Here is a 19,366-nt window from a genome sequence, read left to right as displayed (position 1 = left end):
CTCCCTACAACGCCTGGGCATGCTCCTGATGAGGTGGCGGATGGTCTCCTGAGGGATCTCCTCCCAGACCTGGACTAAAGCATCTACCAAGTCCCGGACAGTCTGTGGTGCAACGTGGCGTTGGTGGATGGAGCGAGACATGATGTCCCAGATGTGCTCAATTGGATTCAGGTCTGGGGAATGGGCGGGCCAGTCCATAGCATCAATGCCTTCCTCTTGCAGGAACTGCTGACACACTCCAGCCACATGAGGTCTAGCATTGTCTTGCATTAGGAGGAACCCAGGGCCAACCTCACCAGCATATGGTCTCACAAGGGGTCTGAGGATCTCATCTCGCTACCTAATGGCAGTCAGGCTACCTCTGGCGAGCACATAGAGGGCTGTGCGGCCCCCCAAAGAAATGCCACCCCACACCATGACTGACCCACCGCCAAACCGGTCATGCTGGAGGATGTTGCAAACAGCAGAACGTTCTCCGCGGCATCTCCAGACTGTCACGTCTGTCGCATGTGCTCAGTGTGAACCTGCTTCCATCTGTGAAGAGCACAGGGCGCCAGTGGCAAATTTGCCGATCTTGGTGTTCTCTGGCAAATGCCAAACGTCCTGCACGGTGTTGGGCTGCAAGCACAACCCCCACCTGTGGACGTCGGGCCCTTATACCACCCTCATGGAGTCTGTTTCTGACCGTTTGAGCAGACACATGCACATTTGTGGCCTGCTGGAGGTAATTTTGCTGGGCTCTGGCAGTGCTCCTCCTTGCACAAAGGCGGAGATAGCGGTCCTGCTGCTGGGTTGTTGCCCTCCTACGGCCTCCTCCACCTCTCCTGATGTAATGGCCTGTCTCCTGGTCACGCCTCCATGCTCTGGACACGACGCTGACAGACACAGCAAACCTTCTTGCCACAGCTCGCATTGATGTCCCATCCTGGATGAGCTGCACTACCTGAGCCACTTGTGTGGGTTGTAGACTCCGTCTCATGCTACCACTAGAGTGAAAGCACAGCCAGGATTCAAAAGTGACCAAAACATCAGCCAGGAAGCATAGGAACTGAGAAGTGGTCTGTGGTCCCCACCTGCAAAACCACTCCTTTATTGGGGGTGTCTTGCTAATTGCCTATAATTTCCACCTGTTGTCTATTCCATTTGCACAACAGCATGTGAAATTTGTCAATCAGTGTTGCTTCCTAAGTGGACAGTTTGATTTCACAGAAGTGTGATTGACTTGGAGTTACATTGTGTTGTTCAAGTGTACCCTTTATTTTTGAGCAGTGTATAACAAAACTGTTTTTGCTTTGTCTTTATGAGATGTGTGCTGAGTGATAATTTGTATTTAGTCCATTTTAGAATAAGGCTTTAATGTAACAATGTGGAAAATGGGAAGGGGTGTGAATGCTTTCTGAATGCACTGTAGCACTGGATTGCTTTGTTTAAAAAAATGTATTTAACCTTTAACTAGGCAAGTCAATTAACACATTCTTATTTATAATGATGGCCTACCATATGTTGCTTTGAGCAACATCAAAGTGTTTTAGGAATTTGCTATTTATGAAATAGGTTTATGGATCTTCTAATACAAAATAATTGTTACATATTCATAAAAGTATTTTATTGAAATTTTACAATCCTGTTTTTACCCCCACATGACCTCCTATGCATAAACGTGACAATTTAATTTGATAAAACAGCCTGTAAATAGTTTATTTTCTTGAGAAATTCACATTTCAGCCTTCCCTTTCTCAAAAGCCCAAAAATAGAATTTATAAAAGGCAAAACTCAACTTCTCTCGATTCCTTTTTCCAAAAATCTCTTTCAGGAAAGAACTGAAATGTCTATCTCATGGACAACCTCTAAATGAACTAAATCACTGGAGACCGCACATGATAGTTTAACCATACACAATTGATTCATCCATCTAACCAAGTTAAATTCACCAACAGCTTTTTCAGAACATTCTAGGTTGAATGGTTGATGCATGCTTCATATTCTATTAAACAGTATTTCAGTAAACAATTTAACTTGGTATAAACGAGTAGTAAATTGAATGCAGTGTTGCAAATCAGTGAATGAAGCTCTATTCAATCTACCGCTGAAGTGTTGCGAATTGCGCAATAAAAACGTAAAAGTAATTCCGATTGATGCGACATGTACAGCATTTTATCGTGAATGCAGTCTGTCAACGCGGGAACATTACCTTTACATTTTTATTAAACTCTAGCGCTGAACTTCTGAGATACGGATTGAACAGAGCCCTGAATGGCAGAATCAGGCTTTGTTAAAATAACGGTCTTTTGGAAGCGATTTAAAATAACACCGAATAAAATTGAGTTGAACAGATTACTACATGCAAGGCTGAGAACTGTTGACACCCTTTTGAGTAAATATACACCGACTCAAAGGGAATTATCCTATTTCTGTTCTCATCCTTCCACTAGTAGTTATAATTTGAAGGGCAATAGTGGCTGGTGCTTCATGGTATAGAAACCATGAACATCATCAGGCAGACTTCATGTCAACACAACTGCTTCTTTCAGGTACAAATCCTTTATTAGCTAATCTCACAAACATAATGCCCCAATGACGATGTGTTTCCTTTCACAGTTAAACTTTAAAATATTTTATTTGTAAAGAGAGAGGGAGGCAGAGACCAGTTCAATTGCATAGCAATTTAATCCAATGTCCAATAATGCCTCTCTATCCCCATCAAAAGGAAGAGGCCATGTGGTCATTCTCAATCAGAGCGTTTTATCGACCAAGACGACATCAATAAAACTATTGATAATCACTCACTATCTCTAATAGTGAACTTAATCAACAGGCATCATAACATCTTAAAAGGAGCCCTGTCTGCTGGCTAGCTAGACAACTGTATGTCTCCATTCTAAACCACTAATTACAGTCAATTCAAGCAAGATGGGCTTTTTTCACTTGTAACCAAATCCAATGTATGTTTGCTTGTTGTTGTTTAGTCCAAGGCTTCTATACTCCAGTTGGTGGCAGTACAGAGTTTGTTGTTGTTGAAACAGAAAGAAAAACAAAACCAACATGGAACATGCATGGAGCTTCCTAATGTAATGCCACATACTGAGTGCTCAGACAGGCACAGATCTGTGACGACTCCCTACTCCCCCCTAGTACACTACTTCTGACCAGAGCCCGTTATAGGTAGGGGTTCTATTCCCCACTCCTAGGGCTTTGGGCCGGAGTAGTACACTGTGGGGAGTAGGGTGCCTTTAGAGGCTGCCTATACAGACAACATCCTCCATTTTAGGAGCAGGGTTCTACTACACATCACAATCTCTATCCACAGCATGGAGTTAGGTCAGTCTCGGAATGTCAACAGCAGCACGTTTCTCCTCCCTCTGTCACTGCAGGTCTCGGTCTTCCAGGTACCTGTACTCAAAGGTGAACCCCTCCTTCTTCCTCTGACCCCACTTCTCATAGTCAAAGTAGATGTAAGTGCCCTGAGGGAGGAGGACAGTATTAATCACTCACTCATCATTGGCTCATTGTTTTATACAGACCCATGGTGCCTCCAACAATAACAGCACAGGAGGTACCAAGGTTCTACTGTACCTGTTCAAACTCATCAGTGATGGTCTTGGGTTCTTCGTGCCTTTGGAACCACATCATGTACTTGGTGTGGAACCTCCACGACTGCTTCTTCAGAGCCTTGGCTGACAGGTACTGAGCTTTAGTGCCCTGATAGAGAGTAAACGAGAAACACAGAAAGGGGAGACTGAGCAATTGGACCCTACAGTGACAAGGCAAGAGCGGACAGATGGGGGATGGTGTGTGTGTGTTACCTCCAGGTAGTAGAAGATGAAGAAGAGCGTCTCTGTGGACAGTCTCTGGTAGAACTCTATAGAGTCTGAGTGGTGGGGGGGCATCTGATGATGGAATGGCAGGGTGGGGCATGGGTTCCTCATCAGGTATTGCCTACAGGAGAGAGTAGCACAGACATGCATGTTAATATCTCCTCAGAGAAAGCCCAGTGTCTACACCCCAGTATTCCAGCGGACGGCGTTGTTACCTGATCCTCTCGGAGTCTGAGGGGTGCGGCATGTGTGTCCAAGCAGACTCCTGCATGGTCTGCTGGTACACCTGGTCCTTGGAGAGCGGAGTGGGACCCAGGGGACACACCCCCAGGGAAGGGGGGATGCTCACCTCCGACAGGGAGGGCTGGGGGGCCGCGGGCGTTCCGGGGGCAGCCGACGAACCAGAGAAGATGTCTGAGGAGAGGATTGGTTGAGTTACAGCTGGTGTGGATATCATCAACAGACAGACAATTAGAAATGATGTCACCTGCAACTGGCATGTGCCTTGTCAAATTGCATGAATGTTTATTTGTGTAATGCCTTCAAGATGTGATTTGGAACCTGTTAATTGAGTGGATTCTTACCTCTGTCTGTGAGGTGCAGGTTGGGGATCTCTCCATCTAGACCTGATCCTAATGCTGCTCTCTCAGCCATCGCCTTCAGAGAACTCAGAGGCTCCGGGGCCTGAGGGAGGGAGGGAGGAGAGATGGATGGAACAGAGAGAGAGAGTGGGGTGAGGGGGAGTTTGGAAGGACAAGGGGCAAAGATAAAAACAGAATTTATGAAAACCAATACACAATTCAACAGTTCTTCCACCATGAGATACTAGTAGAAGCCTGGTACCAGTCCACCATCCATTCCCTGTATGGTGTGAAGCAACACACTCCTACCTGCAACTAGAACCTCCACGGCCAGCCACAGTGACTGCACCAACAATGACCAAATAAACCTGCCAATTCAAGATCCCACGGAGTCCTTACTAATTCAACACTATACACAATCTTTACAAATACAGGCTCTTCAATCATATATCTTGTATGTTCTTGGTGTGTGGTGTAGGAACTAATCCAGCCACTTGGCAATGTCAATTTCCCCGTGACACAGATGTTTTTTTGGCTAGCACTGATATCTGACTACCTCAACCTTCTTTCTATAATTTTGGTGTGTAAGCGTGTCTGTGTCAGAGTTAGAGATTGTGTGTATTTAAATCTGTGTCATCTTTCTGTTTCCTGTGTTAGTGGCTTTGTGGATGTGTTTAGGAGTGAGTGTGTGTGCAAGTCGAGTATGAATGTGTATATTTCCGTGTGTGTGTGGGTCTCTACCTGACACTGCTTTCTCTTTCGTGTGTTAGTGGCTGTAGCCATGGCCCCTGGTGGCTCTGGGGCCTGCGCTGACATTCTGGTCTCCATCAGTATCTGACGGAGGTCTGTAGGAAGCTGGGGACAGAGGGCAGTCTCTACAGGTTAATCTAACCTTATTACAATGCTATTATACATGTTAATTAACTAACAAATAACAGAAACAAGGTCATTTAGGAGATGCTTCATCATTGGAAATCTCCCGAATAGCTGACAAAATTTGGTGTGAATGGTGTGGGAGTTGATTTCAACAGCACATTTTGTGAATTTCTTTTTCTTTATGTGGAGAAAGTTTTGAAAATTGTGTTAATTTCTAAACTATCAGTATTTTTGTGAGTTTGTTTCCAAGTTGTATTCGTATTATAGACAACCACGGTCAAAATGGCTGCTGTGGAGGTTCTAGTGTTCACCAAATATTGTGTTCTCATACTGTTAAATGGCCAACTGTCTCCATCCCTCTGCTGAACTGTATAAAACCCCTCAGAGCTGAAGGGAAACAGTGGTAGGAGAGGAGGCCATTTAAGAACATCAGGACAAAGTGTTCATCTCTTAGCCTCACATCTGTCTGTCCTTCCCCTCTGTCTCCCCTCACCTTGAGGCCCTCAGAGGCCTGTGTGTAGGAGTGGGGTCCGTTGAGGAGACTCCCTCCACCGGGGATACTGTCAGAAAACGAGGGGGACGGAGAGCTGGGGGGCAAGGTGATGGAGCTGATGAGGCTGGGACCGTTGTCCATACTGAGGGAGAGAGAAGACAGAAGGACATTTTTATCATCTAAAAAATGAACAGGTGATTGTGGTCTTGGATGAATTTGATATCACTTACTGCTGACTGGCTGAGGAGGTCAGCGAGGAAGGCTGGCTGCTCTGTGATTGGCTGGGTGTGCTGAAGGCGGACTCTGCTGTGCTCTCTGCCACCACAGCACTGTAACCTGAGCCATGGGAAAGATGGTGGAAACATTACTACTAATGCTCAATCCCACATCCAGAAAAGGTGCATAAAGAAACAGACAAACCCAGACAGCCACACAGACAGTGAACATACTTGTGCTTCCGTTCTGCTTCAGTCCACTGGGCGGTCTGGCAGGGGCTGCGTTCGACCCAACTACTCCTCCGATTGGCCCCATGCTTCCTCCGTTTCCTCCCATCATCCCCACTGCCCCCCCAGGGACAGCACCGACCGGGCTGAGAGGGATCAGAGGGGGCCCAGGGATCACACTCTGCCCAGGCACCAGGCCCAGGATCCCCCCAGTCAGGGAGCCGTGTGCTGGGCTGGACCCCAGCAGGCCCAGGCCTGTCCCAGCCCCGTTGGTGGTCACTCCACTGGAGCAAGAGGTGGGGATGGAGGAGCTCTCCACTGAGACACTGGATTGGGTAGTGGTACTCAGACCCAGGCCTCCCAACGAGGCTGCCTGTGCGTAAGGGGCATGGGTGGACCCAGAGAGCATGGTGTTCAGAGAGGCAGACATCCCAGTCAGGCCCAGACCAGACATTGAGTTGGCACTGCTTGTCCCAGTCATGCCAACTTTAGCCAGGCCCAACCCAAGGCCTAGGCTGGAGTTGAGGATATGACCAGGCGAGACCTGGGGTAGGGAGTTTTGGGAGGCTGAGATGGGTGTGGTGGGTGTGGGGAGAGAGGGGGCGGTGGAGAGAAGGGGGTGGCTGGGTGGGCTGGGGGTGCAAGGTTTTGTTTGGGGTTGTTGTGGTTGTTGCAGTGGCTGCAGGACTGGTTGCTGTGGAGGTTGAGGCTGATGTTGTTGTACGGCGCTGCTGAAGCTTCCTATTAGACTGTTGCTTGTGGGAACCCCAGGGTTGCCTCCGACAACGGCGGCCATGGAGACAAGAGAGGAGGAAGAAGAGGACCCGGAATTGGCGGACGAGGAAAAGGACAACAAGGAGGAAGCGCCGTTCTTCGCAGGAGACTGAAAATGACACAGCATCAGTTTAGTACAAACAGAACAGGGAAACAGAGAAACTACATTTCTGAAGAAATCCAGTTCTCTATTGAGCTATAAACATATATTGTAGAAGCTCGGTCTCACCTGACTAACGTCCCTGTCTGTCGACCGCCCTCTCTTCTTATCGTCCTCAGAGTTCTCCTGCAGAACCCATGCAGGCACAAACAGTGCATGTGTAAGTATCAATGTACTTTTATGACACTGATCAAGTAAGTGATTGTAGTTTCTATACAAACAACCAATCAGTGAAGGTAGATGTGCTTACAGCAGTGCAGGTGGCCGGGGAGGGAGGGATGGGGGAAGAGGAGGTGGTGGAGGTGGGAGTGCTGCTCGAGTGGAGGAACATCTCATCCTCTATGTTCCCCAAGCCCGTTGGAGAGGTGGCCACCAGCGCTGCAGCTAGAGGGGGAGAGAAAGAGGGAGAGAAAGAGTGAAGGGCATAAATCAGGGAGAAAAGGCTACTGGTTTATTTCAATGATAAGATTTTCAGGGGAACTCTAATATATAAATGTTGTTTTCAACAATCATCAACATCCAGAGCCACAGAAACACCACAGATCAAGCTCTCCTAAACCAACAGTCAACCCAGCTAACAGATGTTGATTAGAGAACATCCATCCACCCAGACCCAACAGACGTTCATGAGGGACCATTCATCCAGACCCACAGCTGATAGCATGAGCATCATCATCATGATCATCCCAGGACTCGTCATCGAGCTCCTGGCTGTCCATGGGCGACTCACGGATGTCCTCCAGATCCAGATCGTCGTAAATGAACTCGTTCTCCTCAAAGTCTGGGTCCTGTGACGACTCCATGTAGTACTCCACGTCGTCCTTGATCTTCTGTATGGAGTCCACCTGCACCGAGTCGTTGTCTAGCATGCGCAGGATGGTCTCCAGCATGCGAATGTGGTACCTATGCCTTTCTATAAACCTCTTTAGCTCCTCAATGCGATCCTGCTTCTACGAGACAGCCAGAGAAACAGGCACACGTGGTTATAAACTGTTCAGGTGACTTTTGTAATGCAGGTAGAAGTCTTTCTTAGGCACAGATGTCAGATCAACTTGCCTTGCCCAAATCCTTTTAGGGGGAAATGCAAGACTGACCTTAGATCAGAGTCTAGGAGCAACATCATCCAACCCAATATATGATTCATTATTATAAACTGGGTGGTTTGAGCCCTGAATGCTGATGGGCTGAGAGCTGTGGTATATCAGACAATATCAGATATATATCAGATGTGTGACAAAACATGTATTTTTACTGTTCTAATTACGTTGGTTACCAGTTTATAATAGCAATAAGGCACCTTGGGGGTTTGGGTTTGTAAGAACAGCCCTTAGCCATGGTATATTGGCCATATACCACACCCCGGGCCTTATTGCTTAATTAGACTACATACACAGAAAAAGTTAATGTATAGGGAATGAGATGGAAGGAGACTGACCTCTTTCTCTCCTTTCTTCTTCCTGGTTTGAATGAAGAGGGATTCCACCTCACTCTCAAACTGGTCCACCTGCATATTTAGAGTGTCTATCGTATTCTGGGGGAGAAAGAGAGAGAATGGGGGAAAAGAAGAACAGATCACCACCCAGAAAACAAGGCAGAGCCAGTGTGAACCATCCACCCGACCCATCGTTCAGGAGACACTACCACTATGCATGAGTCAAAATACCAACGGCCCAGAGGCTGTTACCGTTAGCCAGTTTCCCGTCTCTTCTTTCTCCCTCTGAGCTGGGTCCACTTTCAGGGCGAGCCCCAGGCCTTCTTTAGAGTAGGCCTTCGTCTTTGTCTCCCGCTCTACCACCTTAAACCGCTCCATTTGCTAAGGAGAGAATGGTCAGATGTTATGTCAGACAGGATTACATACCCTCTCCATGAGCACTGAGATGAGTTGAAAGTAGGGCTGTGATGATACCAATAGCACACAATTTTTCCATGGCAAAAATATACAAAACTAAAGCAGACCAAACTCTGGTCAAATCAAATTTTATGTCACATGCGCCGAATACGAGTGTAGACTTTTCATAAAATGCTTGCTTACGGGCCCTTCTCAATGATGCAGAGTTGAAAAATAATAATAAAATAGTAACACAGGAGGAATAAAATACACAAGAATGAAGCTACAGTACATGACCAGAAGTGTGTGGACACCTACTCATTGAACGTCTCATTCCAAAACCATGAGCATTAATATGGAGTTGGTCCCCCCTTTGCTGCTATAACAGCCTCCACTCTTCTGGGAAGGCTTCTCACTAGTGTTGGAACATTGAAGCGGGGACTTGCTCCCATTCAGCCCAAAGGTGGTCGATGGGGTTGAGGTTAGGGCTGTGCAGGCCAGTCAAGTTATTCCACACTGATCTTGACAAACCATTTCTGTACGGACGTTAATTTGTGCAAGGAGTCATTATCTTACTGAAACAGGAAAGGGCCTTCCCCAAACTGTTGCCACAAAGTTGGAAGTCTAGAATGTCATTGTATGCTGTTGTGTTAAGATTTCAATTTACTGGAACTAAGGGGCCAAGCCCAAACCATAAAAACAGCTCAGACCATTATTCCTCCACCATCAAACTTTACAATTGGCACTATGCATTGGGGCAGGTAGCGTTCTCCTGCCATCCGCCAAACTCAGCAGATTAGTCTGTCAGACTGCCAAATGGTGAAGCGTGATTCATCACTTCAGAGAACGTGTTCCACTGCTCCAGAGTCCAATGGCGGCAAGCTTTACCACTCCAGCCAACGCTTAGCATTGCACATAGTGATCTTAGGCTTGTGTGCGGCTGCTTGGCCATGGAAACCCATTTCAAGAAGCTCCAGACGAACAGTTCTTGTGCTGACGTTGCTTCCAGAGGTAGGTTGGAACTTAATAGTTAGTGTTGCAACCAACGACAGACAAGTTTTATGAGCTACGCGCTTTAGCAATTGGCGGTCCCGTTCTGTGAGCTTGTGTGGCCTACCTCTTCACGGCTGAGCAGTTGTTGCTCCTAGACATTGCCACTTCACAATAACACTTACAGTTGCCCGGGGCAGCTCTAGCAGGTCAGAAATGTGACGAACTGACTTGTTGAAATGTCACTGAGCTCGTCAGTAAGGCCATTCTACTGCCAATGTTTGTCTATGGAGATTGCATGGCAGTGTTACACTTTATACACCTATGAGCAGCTGGTGTGGCCGAAATAGCTGAATCCATTTATTTGAATGGGTGTCCAAATACTTTTGTATATATAGTGCATATACAGGGAGTACCAGATCAATGTGCAGGGGTACAGTACAAGGTATTTGAGATAGATGTGTACAGAAAATGCAAAGTGACTAGGCATCAGAATAGATAATAGTAAGAATAATGAACAGCGTAGCAGCAGCAAATTATGAGTGTGAAAGTGTGTTATGTTGGTATGTGTGCGTATGTGAATGTGTTTGGGCTGTGTGAGTGTCAGTGTAGTGTATATACACTGAGTGTACAAAACATTAGGAACAGTTTCTCTTTCCATGACAGACCAGGTGAATGCTATGATCCCTTATTGATGTCACCTGTTAAATCCCCTTGAAATCAGTGTCGATGAAGGGGAGGGAGACAGGTTAAAGCAAGATTTTTAAACCTTGAGACTGATTGTGTATGTGTGCCATTCAGAAGGACAACGGGCAAGACAAAAGCTTTAAGTGCCTTTGAACAGGGTATGGTAGTAAGTGCCAGACGCACCGGTTTGAGTGTGTCAAGAACTGCAACGCTGCTGGGTTTTTCACACTAAAGTTTTTCCTGTGTGTATCAAGAATGGTCCCCCACCCAAAGAACATCCAGCCAACTTGACAACTGTGGGAAGCATTGGAGTCAACATTGGCCAACATCCCTGTGAAACCCTGACACCTTGTAGAGTCCACGCCTGAAAAATTTAGGCTGTTCTGAGGGCAAAAGGGGGTACAACTCAATATTAGGAAGGTGTTCCTAATGTTTTGTACACTCAGTGTATAGTGCGTATATATAGTCTTGTGAGTGTGCATAGTCAGTGCAAGATAATAAGTTAACCAATAGCTACCGTACTATCTGCATTGATCCTTTCGCACTAACTCTTTCGACCCAACACATACGCTGCTGTTACTGTTTATTATATATCCTGTTGCCTAGTCATTCAATAATTTCAAATATTTTACTAAGCTACAGTTCATATAAGGAAATCAGTCAATTGATATGAATTCATTAGGTCCTAAACTATGGATTTCACATGACTGGGCAGTGGTGAAGCCGCGGTTGGGCATAGGCCCACCCACTGGGGAGCCAGGACCAGCCAATCAGAATACGTTTTTCCCCATTAAAGGGCTTCATTAGTGACAGAAATATCCCCCCCCGACTTTGGCGGCAGCTTATGGTAGAGAAATTAATATGAAATTCTCTGGCAACCGCACTGGTGGACATTCCTGCAGTCAGTATGCCAATTGCACGCTTCCACAAAACTTGACATCTGCGGCATTGGGTTGCCATTTATTGTACCCAGCACAAGGTGCACCTGTGTAATCATGCTGTTTAATCAGCCTCTTGATATGCCACACCTGTCAGGAGGATGGATTATCTTGGCAAAGGAGAAAAGCTCACTAACAGGGATATAAACAAATTTGTGCTCAACATTTGAAAGAAATAAGCTTTATGTGCGTATGGAAGATTTGTGGGATTTCTTTATTTCAGCTCATGAAACACGGGACCAACACTTTATATGGTGTATTTATACTTTTGTTCTGTGTATCTGGTTGTACACATACCTCATACCCCTACACATACTCATGTACATAGCTAAGTTATTGTTACCTATTGTGTATTTATCCCTCATGTTATTATTTTTCTACACTGTTAGTCTACACTGATTGTTCACAAAGCATGTGCCAAATAGAATTGGGATTTGAGATGGGGTTAATGCAGATAGTCTATAGAACCATTTAATTAACTATTTAGCAGTCTTATGGCTATGGTCCTTTAAAACCCTACTGTATGTAAAATATTGTGTGCTATAGCTTGGAAAATAAATAAAATGTCCCTCTGGACAACATAATGATATATATATAGATATATATATATTATTTTATCCGCTTCGTGTTTTGTTTCCTTGCCACGGTATCGCAACACTGGTATCGTCCTGGCCCTAGTTGAAAGGTAAACACAATATGTTGGAGACCTAATCGCCCTTTTCTCCTATCAGTGTTAAACAAAGAAGCTATTTTGGAGAGTATTACCGTCTCTATGACCTTGCGATTATCCACGAGCTGCCTTTTGTCTTTGATCTCATTTGATGCCACCCATGTTTTTATCTGATCCCTCAATCGCTGCAGGAGAGATGACAAGAAAACAACAATTAGAACTTAAGTAAAGACCCATAGCTTTATCAGTGTGAGCAGACAACATGGGATATTAAGACAGCTTCATATATTGCTTACTATTAGTAAGCAATTAGTCTTACCTGTAGCTTTTTAATCTCTTTTTTAAGGTCTGCCTCATATTTTTCCTTTTGGTTGGCATTGGCTGCATTGTGAAGCTGTGAAACAAAGTGACAAAGATCAGTTTGTTTGATAGGAGACAAATCATTGTTTCATGCACAGTGAATATGCAATGCATAGTGTTAAGGAGTCCTCACCTTCTGCCAAATGTCTTCAAACTGTTCTACGCCTTCAGCTACCTTTTTCAAACATCTGTCAATTTCACCTGGGGAGAGGAAAGAAAGAGGTCATTATGAAAATATGTCAATATATTTTACAGGACTAACATATTACATTGAATCTCAAAGATTAATCCAATAATTTAAATAACTGATAGTCGAAAGAGTGAGAGGTCAGTCTCCAGTCCATTACGTCCATCATCGCTCTATGCTAGTTACCTTGGAGTTTTCTCTTATCAGCCATGGCTTCACTACGACAATGTCCTCATAACGTCTTTCATTGAGAGGAGATAACAGATTAACGTTAGCTAAAAACAATGCAAACAGACTAAATGAACATTGATTGCATTGGATCTAAATCCCTAGCTAGCTTCATAGCATCTAGTAGCTACAGATTATACAAACACTTGCAGCGAAATGTACCTCGGTTTAGCAAAGAATTAACATGCGGGTAATTTTAGCGTACATCACTATTTTCATCAATCGTAAAACAGTTCTATAGATGTCTAGCTGGAAATGTCAGCAACATTAGCCAGCTAGCTAACGTAGCCAATTCACATGCTGTTTGGCAGGTTTCGACAACTCATTTCAATGCAATTGCTATTCGATGCATTATTATGCATGAAGTGTATATATTGCAATTATATTTTGGGCACAGTTCACGTTGTTGGTAATTGTTATAATGCTAGCAAATGTAGCTAGCTACTGCAATCACAATGCTAGCTAGCTAGCTGGTAATTTATGAAAATAAGGGAAACTGTGTCAACCAGCTAAATTCACATTTGTTTTAGACATTTACCTAGGGTTTGGGCTTTTCGTTTTTCTCTTTCAATTAGAACTCAAAACTATTTCCCCAGTCTTCTTTACTTCCAATTTGTGTTTTCTTTTCGTCAATCTGGCTGTACAGTACACTAAAGATGGACGGTAGATAAATCCCACCCACAAAATGTGGATTCTGGCCTAAACCCTACCTCCAAGCTATGATAGGACCAAATTCTCCACCGTCGTTGGACAACTTCCGCAGGTATACTTTCCTGTGATTGGTTTATCAGATGATTGATGGGTCAATGATAAAATATATAAAAAACTGAATCCTGAAGTTCTGAATAAACATTTTATACGGAACATTTAGTAAGCGTCACGTCGACAAACAATCATAAAACATGTTCAGAGTATCCTGATAAAAGGTTCACATCAATACATGTACTGTCAATGTAACTTCCGCAAGGACCGGACCATGCATTCTCTCCTCGAGCAGAATGGATGGGTGGATTACCATGGTCAAGACCTTCAGCCATTTCCACAGACCATAGTTGGGCATAAATGATAATCTTATCCACTATGTTTTTCATTACAGCCCTGGCTGTATGTGTTTCAGTGACATCACGTCTGGGGAAGTGGGAGTCCAAGCAACAGAATGCTGCTTCATTTCTCCTCCCACTAGCAACCGGCCATTCCCTTGGTCAGTGAGACAAAGTGGTTGGGCTGGGAAAGTCACTGAACTGCGTCTCTGCCAACATGGAGATGTCTGCTTCAGTCTGTGAAGAGGAGTGAAGATGGTGTTAACAGAACCATTGTAGGGAAACAGACTGACAGATCTGTCATCTGCCAGATTGGAGAACGCTGCAGTGCAAACTGTTCCATATGCACAGAATAGAATACGCAATGCACTGTCAGTGTAAAGGAGAAGCCGTCACCTTTCTCTGCACATAGTTGCACAAACATTTCACCATTACAGTCTTTGTTCATTCATTTAGTTTGGGTGTACACGTTAATTTCACACTCAAGGTTTATGAGTGCGTCTCACACACCTGTGGGTCTTTCTCCTGTTTTGGAACTCGATGCCTCTTCTTCTTGGATCCCACTGTGGATTGGAAAGGCACAGAGGGGGAGGAGCTAGGAAGGTCATTCAGCCTATCATCTTCTACTCCAGGGCCGATGTCAAAATGGGCACCAGACTCTTCCTGAAACAACAACAGTATTACTTTTAGTATAAAGATATAGTATGGGTGGGGGGGGGGGGGGGGGAACTCAGTTTCAGAAGAGTTCTCCAGTTTCATGCCAACAGAAAACTGCCCAGTTGACATCTTCTACATCACCATCAAAGTTAATGGTGAAAGATTGAATATCGAATCGTTGTTACATTTCAATATACTTTAACTGTATATCATGGAACTCTACTGGTTTATTATTAAAGAAACACTTTAACTTTCTGAAAATCTCATTCTCACCTCCAGCGATATGGTGAGCTGTGCATTTCTATAGTCATCTCCATGGGCGTCGAGGGTCTTCATTAGGAACCTACAGTAGGGAAGTTCGGTTGCTGTTGTAGTAGAGCTAGCCTGTATTTACAATGGACAGGCCAATAGACCAGACTGAAAAAGACATGAACCAATGAAAGGACAGACAGAGCTTCAGTCCTTTTTTACCTTCTCTCTTTCTTCATGCGACGTGTTAGTCTTTGTACCTGGTGAAGGCGACCAAGGATCTTCTCATTCACCTGCAGAGAAAATGGTGAAAGGATTAGGGGTGCAAAGTTCCTGGAACGGTCAATAAATGCTCTGGTTTGCCCAAAATCCTGGTTGGTGGATTCCCGGAATCAGGAGGGAATAAGCAGGAAATCCAGAAACCATTCAGGATTTCTGGAAAACCAGAAAATGTATTGAAAATGTTGCAACCCTAGAAAGGATTCATTACCATGCATTTCTTTATGCCACATGTGTGCACTGGCATTACCAACAGCAAACTATATGTTCACAGATGCTCATCCATATAACTTGGTTCTTAAATAGAGCACTACCTGAAGATACGATAGTAAAGGCGCAATAAAAATCCACATTGGCAGGGTTGTACAATCACACACACAAATGATTCCCCACAGTCACTTACCTGTTCGATCTCCTTACACCGCTTGATCAAAGCCAGGTACTTCCTCTTCTCCAATTCTCTCCTCTCCTCCTGCTGCTGCTCTGGCCTTGCTCCTGACCCTTGACCTCTGCCCTCTAGCAACTCGCTGACCCCAGGGCCAAGCTCTACCTAATGATAAAAACTGTCATTTAGCACACACCATTTTTGTTTCTTTCATCATTCCCCTTTAAGCAGGGACTGAATTAGACCTTGGACACCTGGGGTGTGCAATTCATTATCAGGTAGAACAAAAAAACAGCAGATTCTGGACATCGTTGAGTAAGAGTTGAATACCCCGGCTCTAGCACCATATTCCATTTCCAACCAACCGAGCCACTGGATTCATAATAGTCTGACTCAGAACTCTTACTTACCTCCCCTGGGCCCAGTTCCACCCCACCTGGCTCCAGCTCTGCTTCCAGGATGTGGCCCCCAAAGAGAGGCGGCAGGGCCAGGCCGGAGAAATCCTCCATAATCTGGGTGAGGGGTGGAAGGAGGAATAAGATCGTTCACCCCCTAGACGGTGTCACGCATCTCCACTACATTTGACAAACAGGTAAGGTTAATTCCTTGACAGCATATTTTCTTTAGCCCTACACTAAAGGACGCCTCGTCCTGTGGGGCTAATCTTTAGGAATGTTATAGCTAGTTACCATAATAACTAATTGCTTGCAGACAGCGTTAGCTAATCAGCTACACCGTCCTCAACTCCAAATAAAACTACATTTAGGTGACCTAAGTTTGATTTGGTTAACGAAATCACAACTCGTTAACGTGAGCTTTTCTTGAAAACGATTAAACCGAGATGACAACACATTCGACTAGCTAATGTTAGCCTAACTTGCTAAAGACGTTACTGAAAAGCATCTAACATGCGCATCATTTTTTTTGAAGATTTACGACTAACTACTGTATCTGGATGGTCTGACTGACACTTTAAACATATGTTTACCCGATCCATTGACCGCAGCGCTCAATGCATCACCGCATATTTCACGCTGTCAAACAACCTTTTTGTGTTGTTGTCACTGGCGCAATAATTATACGATATTATGTAGACTACAGTTCCCATGTTCCCCAGCCCGGCAATACTACAAACAGCAACATGGCAGGTGGGTGAACTTTGCTATTAGCGAGCTAGCTGTTTCGTTTTACGCTTGATCCCTCTGTCAATCAAATACTGGTGTTCTGATAATGCTAGTGTATGATTAATTGTAACTAAATATTGTATTCAACTCTAATTTAGTATGCATAATTTAATTTACCATGCCAAACGAAATGTGTGACCTTGGACCAACATAGTGTTAGCCGATTTGTTTTAGCTGCATGTCGCGTCTCCACTTCATTCTTTACCTAACCTTTTTTTAGGTAAAAGCTCAAATCAGAATGTAGTAGTTTGATCATTAAATATCTCCAATCTGAATCGCTTGCATTCCGCAGTCCACCGCTCTCTTCTGACTGAGCTGAGTGTAAACCTGGGCCACGTTCAGTTGTCGAACTTTGCAGATAGAAATCCCATTAATTAGAGCTGATGTGATTCTTATTCTACATGTCATTGTTGTATATAGCGTATTTCTATCTGAACGTTCCCAAACGTTGTGTCCTGCTTACCCTTGTGTAAACAGAGCAGTTGGATAGGGTTGATCTTCTAGCTTCATCTTCAGTATTTATCTGCGCAATGCTGTCATGTTTACAATACCGTATAGACTCAAACTAATGGGTATATGACATGTAGTTTCGAGTCATATAAGCCCAGCAAGCTATTTGTCTCTAGCTATATCCTTAAAACATTCATCAATCACTGGATCATAGATCATCCATAACACAGTGCATTTGTGCCACTGTAACTTAAATGTCTATCTGCTTCTCCTGCCAGGAATTGGAGCCTTCCTGAAGAATGCATGGAATAAGGAGCCAGTGGTATTGGCCGCCTGTGCAATTGGACTTCTCGGTCAGTACATATCTCAAAGTATACATCACAGGTTGTAATGCTCATATCTTACAATATGCTAAATTCAACTGTAGTTACACCTTATGGATTCTGACATTACATGATACACATAAAATAAACTTGTGTGCACTGCCCTTCAGCCCTCCCTGAATTGAGTTGTGTTCACTTGGTGTAACATATCATTGATATTTCATGTATTTCTTCCCAGCCGTCACTGTTCCATTAGTGAGTCCCTTAACGAAGTACTCAGGTATGATGAATGCAGCTGTGCCATACAACTACCCAGGTAAGCCATTAAACCATTATGAGCAAATCATTAAGTCTGGCCCTAGACAGTTGGTGGCATAAACAAAACCTTTTTCCTCTCTCCCCCAGTCCCTGTGCGAAACAATGGCAAGATGGACGATGTCCCCAGCCACCCTTGTGACCCTAAAGGACCAAACCTGGACTGGATTAAAAGCCTGTAACAGTCCACATTCTCTTCCCTGTACAGACCACAGCCCGTTGTTCCTTTCTCTCTGTGTCTGCTTCAATAAAGATGATCTATTTAATACCACCAACTTTGCTCTTGGATTCTGTTGGGATGTTTGTCAATATGATTTGGCCATTGTTTTGAATATTGTAGCATTTGTATTGTATCTTGAAACACAACACATATTTCCTTTTTAATATAATGACTTATTCAAAAGGTATTCACAACCTCATTGGATTAATACTCCCTTGATTCAATTCAGAAATGAATGTTAGGAAAACTACTAATGTATACTGCATTAACCTATTATGTACATGTATACAATAGGCAACAGACTTCAGAACTACAAGCTACTAGCCCTACACACACTTCAGACATTACACAAGAAATGTCTGGCAGTCAAGTGGATTTGAGATGGTGGATGACCACAAAAAGGGGTGGGAAATTAGAATTTTAAATGTGGCTTTGACGTCCAGAAAATGTATTTAAAAATCAAATCGGATTACAAAGCTCTGATATCATCCCCCATTTTGGAAGTATTGGTTAATTATGGCACCTTTGGTCTGTGCTTTGTGTCCATAAAGCTCTCTGCTCTCTTATCTATTGGTCTCCTGGGGGTGTCTCTGTCTGTGTTCAGGTTACACCTCTTCCTCACAGGGCTGAGGACCCCTTTATTAACCAACCTCAGGTCACTGAGGAACTCACACAACTCTTGGCAACACAGAGAAAGCTTGAAATTAACACTTGCTCCAAATCTAGAATCTCCAATCACTTGTTCTCTTTTCTCCTGGGATATGATGTGGAAAGCAGTGGTACTAGCGTGTATGTGCTGGTGGCTGGGCTGCAGGCGATAGAGTGCCGCTGTGTGGTTGAGAGTTCATTCCAGTGGTCATCTTCACCTGTGGAGGAAGACGGTCACTCAGTGCAGATGAGGCATGCTGCTGGCTGGAGAGGCTTTATCCCAGCTGGCTTATAGCTCAGTGTTTCTAAGTGTTGCACATTTTATTCTAGCCCAGCACTAATACACCAGATGCAGCTAATCAGTGGCTGTAAATGTTTAGTTGAGAAGCTGAATCAGGTGTGTTGGGCTGGAACAGAAGTGGTGCAACTCTGGTGCCTGGAATACAGTATCTGACTGTACCTATTAGTGGAACTGGAATACTGGAATACAGTATCTGACTGTACCTATTAGTGGAACTGGAATACAGTATCTGACTACCTATTAGTGGAACTGGAATACTGGAATACAGTATCTGACTGTACCTAT

General features: G+C 44.3%; 3 protein-coding genes across 10 annotated transcripts; 1 reads left to right on the top strand and 2 right to left on the bottom strand.

The window, feature by feature from the left end:
- Positions 1 to 1,595: 1,595 nt before the first annotated feature.
- LOC135521838 (CCR4-NOT transcription complex subunit 3-like) lies at positions 1,596 to 13,779 on the bottom strand. Of its 5 annotated transcripts, none has more exons than XM_064947602.1 (19): positions 13,569 to 13,779; positions 12,989 to 13,043; positions 12,749 to 12,816; positions 12,575 to 12,649; positions 12,351 to 12,440; positions 8,827 to 8,955; positions 8,578 to 8,673; positions 7,795 to 8,092; positions 7,393 to 7,526; positions 7,212 to 7,268; positions 6,215 to 7,091; positions 5,996 to 6,101; positions 5,766 to 5,907; positions 5,138 to 5,251; positions 4,400 to 4,499; positions 4,031 to 4,229; positions 3,804 to 3,936; positions 3,574 to 3,699; positions 1,596 to 3,461 (listed from the first exon to the last, which is right to left on the bottom strand). In XM_064947602.1, exons 2-19 carry the CDS (start codon positions 13,011 to 13,013, stop codon positions 3,363 to 3,365), a joined length of 2,868 nt encoding a protein of 955 aa, XP_064803674.1. In that variant the 5' UTR covers positions 13,014 to 13,043; positions 13,569 to 13,779; the 3' UTR covers positions 1,596 to 3,362. The 5 variants fall into 5 exon arrangements, with proteins under 5 accessions (XP_064803674.1, XP_064803676.1, XP_064803675.1 ...); XM_064947604.1 differs by having other exon boundaries at positions 7,873 to 8,092; XM_064947603.1 differs by having other exon boundaries at positions 7,795 to 8,086.
- Positions 13,780 to 13,864: 85 nt separating this feature from the next.
- On the bottom strand, positions 13,865 to 17,378 carry LOC135521839 (TCF3 fusion partner homolog). 4 transcript variants are annotated; one of them, XM_064947609.1, is made up of 7 exons: positions 17,288 to 17,378; positions 16,051 to 16,152; positions 15,659 to 15,805; positions 15,199 to 15,269; positions 15,001 to 15,070; positions 14,581 to 14,733; positions 13,865 to 14,307 (listed from the first exon to the last, which is right to left on the bottom strand). In XM_064947609.1, the coding sequence occupies exons 2-7, from the start codon at positions 16,147 to 16,149 to the stop codon at positions 14,233 to 14,235; spliced, it is 615 nt and encodes a 204-aa protein (XP_064803681.1). In that variant the 5' UTR covers positions 16,150 to 16,152; positions 17,288 to 17,378; the 3' UTR covers positions 13,865 to 14,232. The 4 variants fall into 4 exon arrangements, with proteins under 4 accessions (XP_064803681.1, XP_064803679.1, XP_064803682.1 ...); XM_064947607.1 differs by lacking the exon at positions 17,288 to 17,378 and adding an exon at positions 16,629 to 16,718; XM_064947610.1 differs by lacking the exon at positions 17,288 to 17,378 and adding an exon at positions 16,687 to 16,699.
- On the top strand, positions 16,638 to 18,183 carry LOC135521840 (NADH dehydrogenase [ubiquinone] 1 alpha subcomplex subunit 3-like). The gene is made up of 4 exons (XM_064947611.1): positions 16,638 to 16,788; positions 17,553 to 17,627; positions 17,836 to 17,913; positions 18,003 to 18,183. The coding sequence occupies exons 1-4, from the start codon at positions 16,653 to 16,655 to the stop codon at positions 18,092 to 18,094; spliced, it is 381 nt and encodes a 126-aa protein (XP_064803683.1). The 5' UTR covers positions 16,638 to 16,652; the 3' UTR covers positions 18,095 to 18,183.
- The last annotated feature ends 1,183 nt before the right edge of the window (positions 18,184 to 19,366 follow it).

This window comes from Oncorhynchus masou, chromosome 30, assembly GCF_036934945.1.
Source record: "Oncorhynchus masou masou isolate Uvic2021 chromosome 30, UVic_Omas_1.1, whole genome shotgun sequence".
Lineage (NCBI taxonomy): Eukaryota > Metazoa > Chordata > Actinopteri > Salmoniformes > Salmonidae > Oncorhynchus > Oncorhynchus masou.
This window is presented reverse-complemented; position numbering and strand designations above follow the sequence as displayed.

Coding starts and splice junctions, on each gene's coding strand:
- LOC135521839 (XM_064947607.1), bottom strand. Junction 15,806..16,050: donor TGGAACTGGGCCCAGGGGAG/GTAAGTAAGAGT, acceptor TTTTATCATTAG/GTAGAGCTTGGCCCTGGGGT. Junction 15,270..15,658: donor GGTGTAAGGAGATCGAACAG/GTAAGTGACTGT, acceptor TTTTCTCTGCAG/GTGAATGAGAAGATCCTTGG.
- LOC135521838 (XM_064947602.1), bottom strand. CDS start 13,013: ATGGCTGATAAGAGAAAACTCCAAG. Junction 7,092..7,211: donor CAGACAGGGACGTTAGTCAG/GTGAGACCGAGC, acceptor TGTCATTTTCAG/TCTCCTGCGAAGAACGGCGC. Junction 3,700..3,803: donor TCATCTTCTACTACCTGGAG/GTAACACACACA, acceptor ACTCTCTATCAG/GGCACTAAAGCTCAGTACCT.
- LOC135521840 (XM_064947611.1), top strand. CDS start 16,653: ATGCATCACCGCATATTTCACGCTGTCAAACAACCTTTTTGTGTTGTT. Junction 17,628..17,835: donor CTGTGCAATTGGACTTCTCG/GTCAGTACATAT, acceptor ATTTCTTCCCAG/CCGTCACTGTTCCATTAGTG. Junction 17,914..18,002: donor TGTGCCATACAACTACCCAG/GTAAGCCATTAA, acceptor TCTCTCCCCCAG/TCCCTGTGCGAAACAATGGC.